This window comes from Propithecus coquereli, unplaced genomic scaffold (assembly GCF_000956105.1).
Source record: "Propithecus coquereli isolate 6110/MARCELLA unplaced genomic scaffold, Pcoq_1.0 Scaffold85, whole genome shotgun sequence".
Classification (NCBI taxonomy): domain Eukaryota; kingdom Metazoa; phylum Chordata; class Mammalia; order Primates; family Indriidae; genus Propithecus; species Propithecus coquereli.
Window position 1 is genome coordinate 1,138,328 of NW_012154729.1, and position 1,739 is coordinate 1,140,066.

The 1,739-nt window shown below is 35.4% G+C and overlaps 1 protein-coding gene across 1 annotated transcript in view; it reads left to right on the forward strand.

Moving 5' to 3' along the window:
* UHRF1BP1L (UHRF1 binding protein 1-like) overlaps positions 1-1,739 on the forward strand; it is a 158,260-nt gene that overhangs the window by 136,690 nt on the left and 19,831 nt on the right. Inside the window, exon 11 of the mRNA XM_012663986.1 lies at positions 248-1,734. Coding sequence (XP_012519440.1) covers positions 248-1,734 — 1,487 coding nt within the window. The remainder of the gene's footprint in view (positions 1-247; positions 1,735-1,739) is intronic.

Genomic DNA, 1,739 nt, shown 5'->3' on the forward strand with positions numbered 1-1,739 from the left:
TTATTCACATTTTCTTTATAAAAAAGATTGTTTCTTCTTAGTAGTCAATCATTTAAGTCTCCTTTACTGAATTTAATAAAAAGATTTGAGGGGAAGAGTTAGTGTTTTATGTCTGGATAGGAAAGTAGTATTTTGGAGGGAAATGTTAAGAAGAAGAATTACTGAGTTAAGTCATGTTTATGATTATTTAATTGCCAAGATGTGTGCATTTGCAAGTTGGACTAGATTAATTTTTTTTCTCTTCCAGCTTGTTATTCCTTCTGAAATGAAATCGGAATGTCATCAAGATCAGCCACGTGCAATTTCTATTCAGAGTTCTGAAATGATTGCCACAAATACAAGGCATTGTCCAAACTGTCGACATTCTGATCTAGAAGCTTTGTTTCAAGACTTCAAAGATTGTGATTTTTTTAGTAAAACATATACCAGCTTCCCCAAATCTTGTGACAATTTTAATCTTCTACATCCAATCTTCCAGAGACATGCTCATGAACAAGATACCAAAATGCATGAAGTTTATAAAGGAAATATTATTCCCAAATTGAATAAACATACTCTTAAAACTTCTGCTGCCATGGATGTGTGGGCTGTGTACTTTTCTCAATTTTGGATAGATTATGAAGGGATGAAAAGTGGAAAAGGACGGCCAGTAAGCTTTGTAGACTCTTTCCCTCTTTCTGTCTGGATTTGTCAACCAACAAGATATACAGAGTCACAAAAAGAGCTGCAGACTTGTGATCAAGTATCTCTAAATACATCACAAAGTGAATCTAGTGATCTGTCTGGCCGGTTGAAGCGGAAAAAGCTCCTGAAGGAGTATTATAGTACAGAGTCTGAACCCTTCACAAATGGTGGTCAGAAACCTTCATCAGATACGTTTTTAAGATTTTCCTCTTCATCATCAGAAGCAGATATTCATGTCCTTGTTCACGTTCATAAACATGTCAGTTTGCAAATCAATCACTACCAGTATCTGCTCCTGCTTTTCCTCCATGATTCACTTATTTTGCTTTTAGAGAACTTAAGGAAAGATGTAGAAGCTGTAACTGGCAATCCTGCTAATCAAACATCTGTTTGCATTGGATTTTTACTTAGAAGTGCAGAACTGGCTCTTTTGTTACATCCAGTGGATCAGGCCAACAGGATCAAGTCTCCTGTTTCTGAAAGTGTGAGTCCAGTGGTTCCTGATTATTTGCCTACTGAAAATGGAGAAGTTTTATCTTCAAAAAGGAAACAAGTTAGTGGTATAAATCGAATTAGAAGTGTAACTGTTAATCATATGTCAGACAACAGATCTATGAGTGTTGACCTTAGCCATGTCCCTTTAAAGGATCCTTTGCTTTTTAAATCAGCTAGTGATACAAATCTGCAAACAGGCATTTCTTTTCTGGACTATTTATCAGACAAACATTTAGGGAAAATAAGTGAAGATGAAAGTAGTGGACTTGTTTACAAAAGTGGCTCAGGAGAAACTGGATCAGAAATAAGCGACAAGAAGGATTCTTCTTGCAGAGATTCAAATAGTATCTTAAATAACAGAGAAGATTCAAATATGCTGTCATTTGATAATGATGGTAATCCAAACATATTTTCAAATAGTTTAACTAGTAAAGGAAATGAAACCATAGAGTCAATCTTTAAAGCTGCAAATTTGCTTCCAGAAGCATCTTCAGTCTCTGAGAACCTAGAAATCAGTAAAGAAGAGACACCCACAGTTATGACACTTAAGTCCCAGTCAT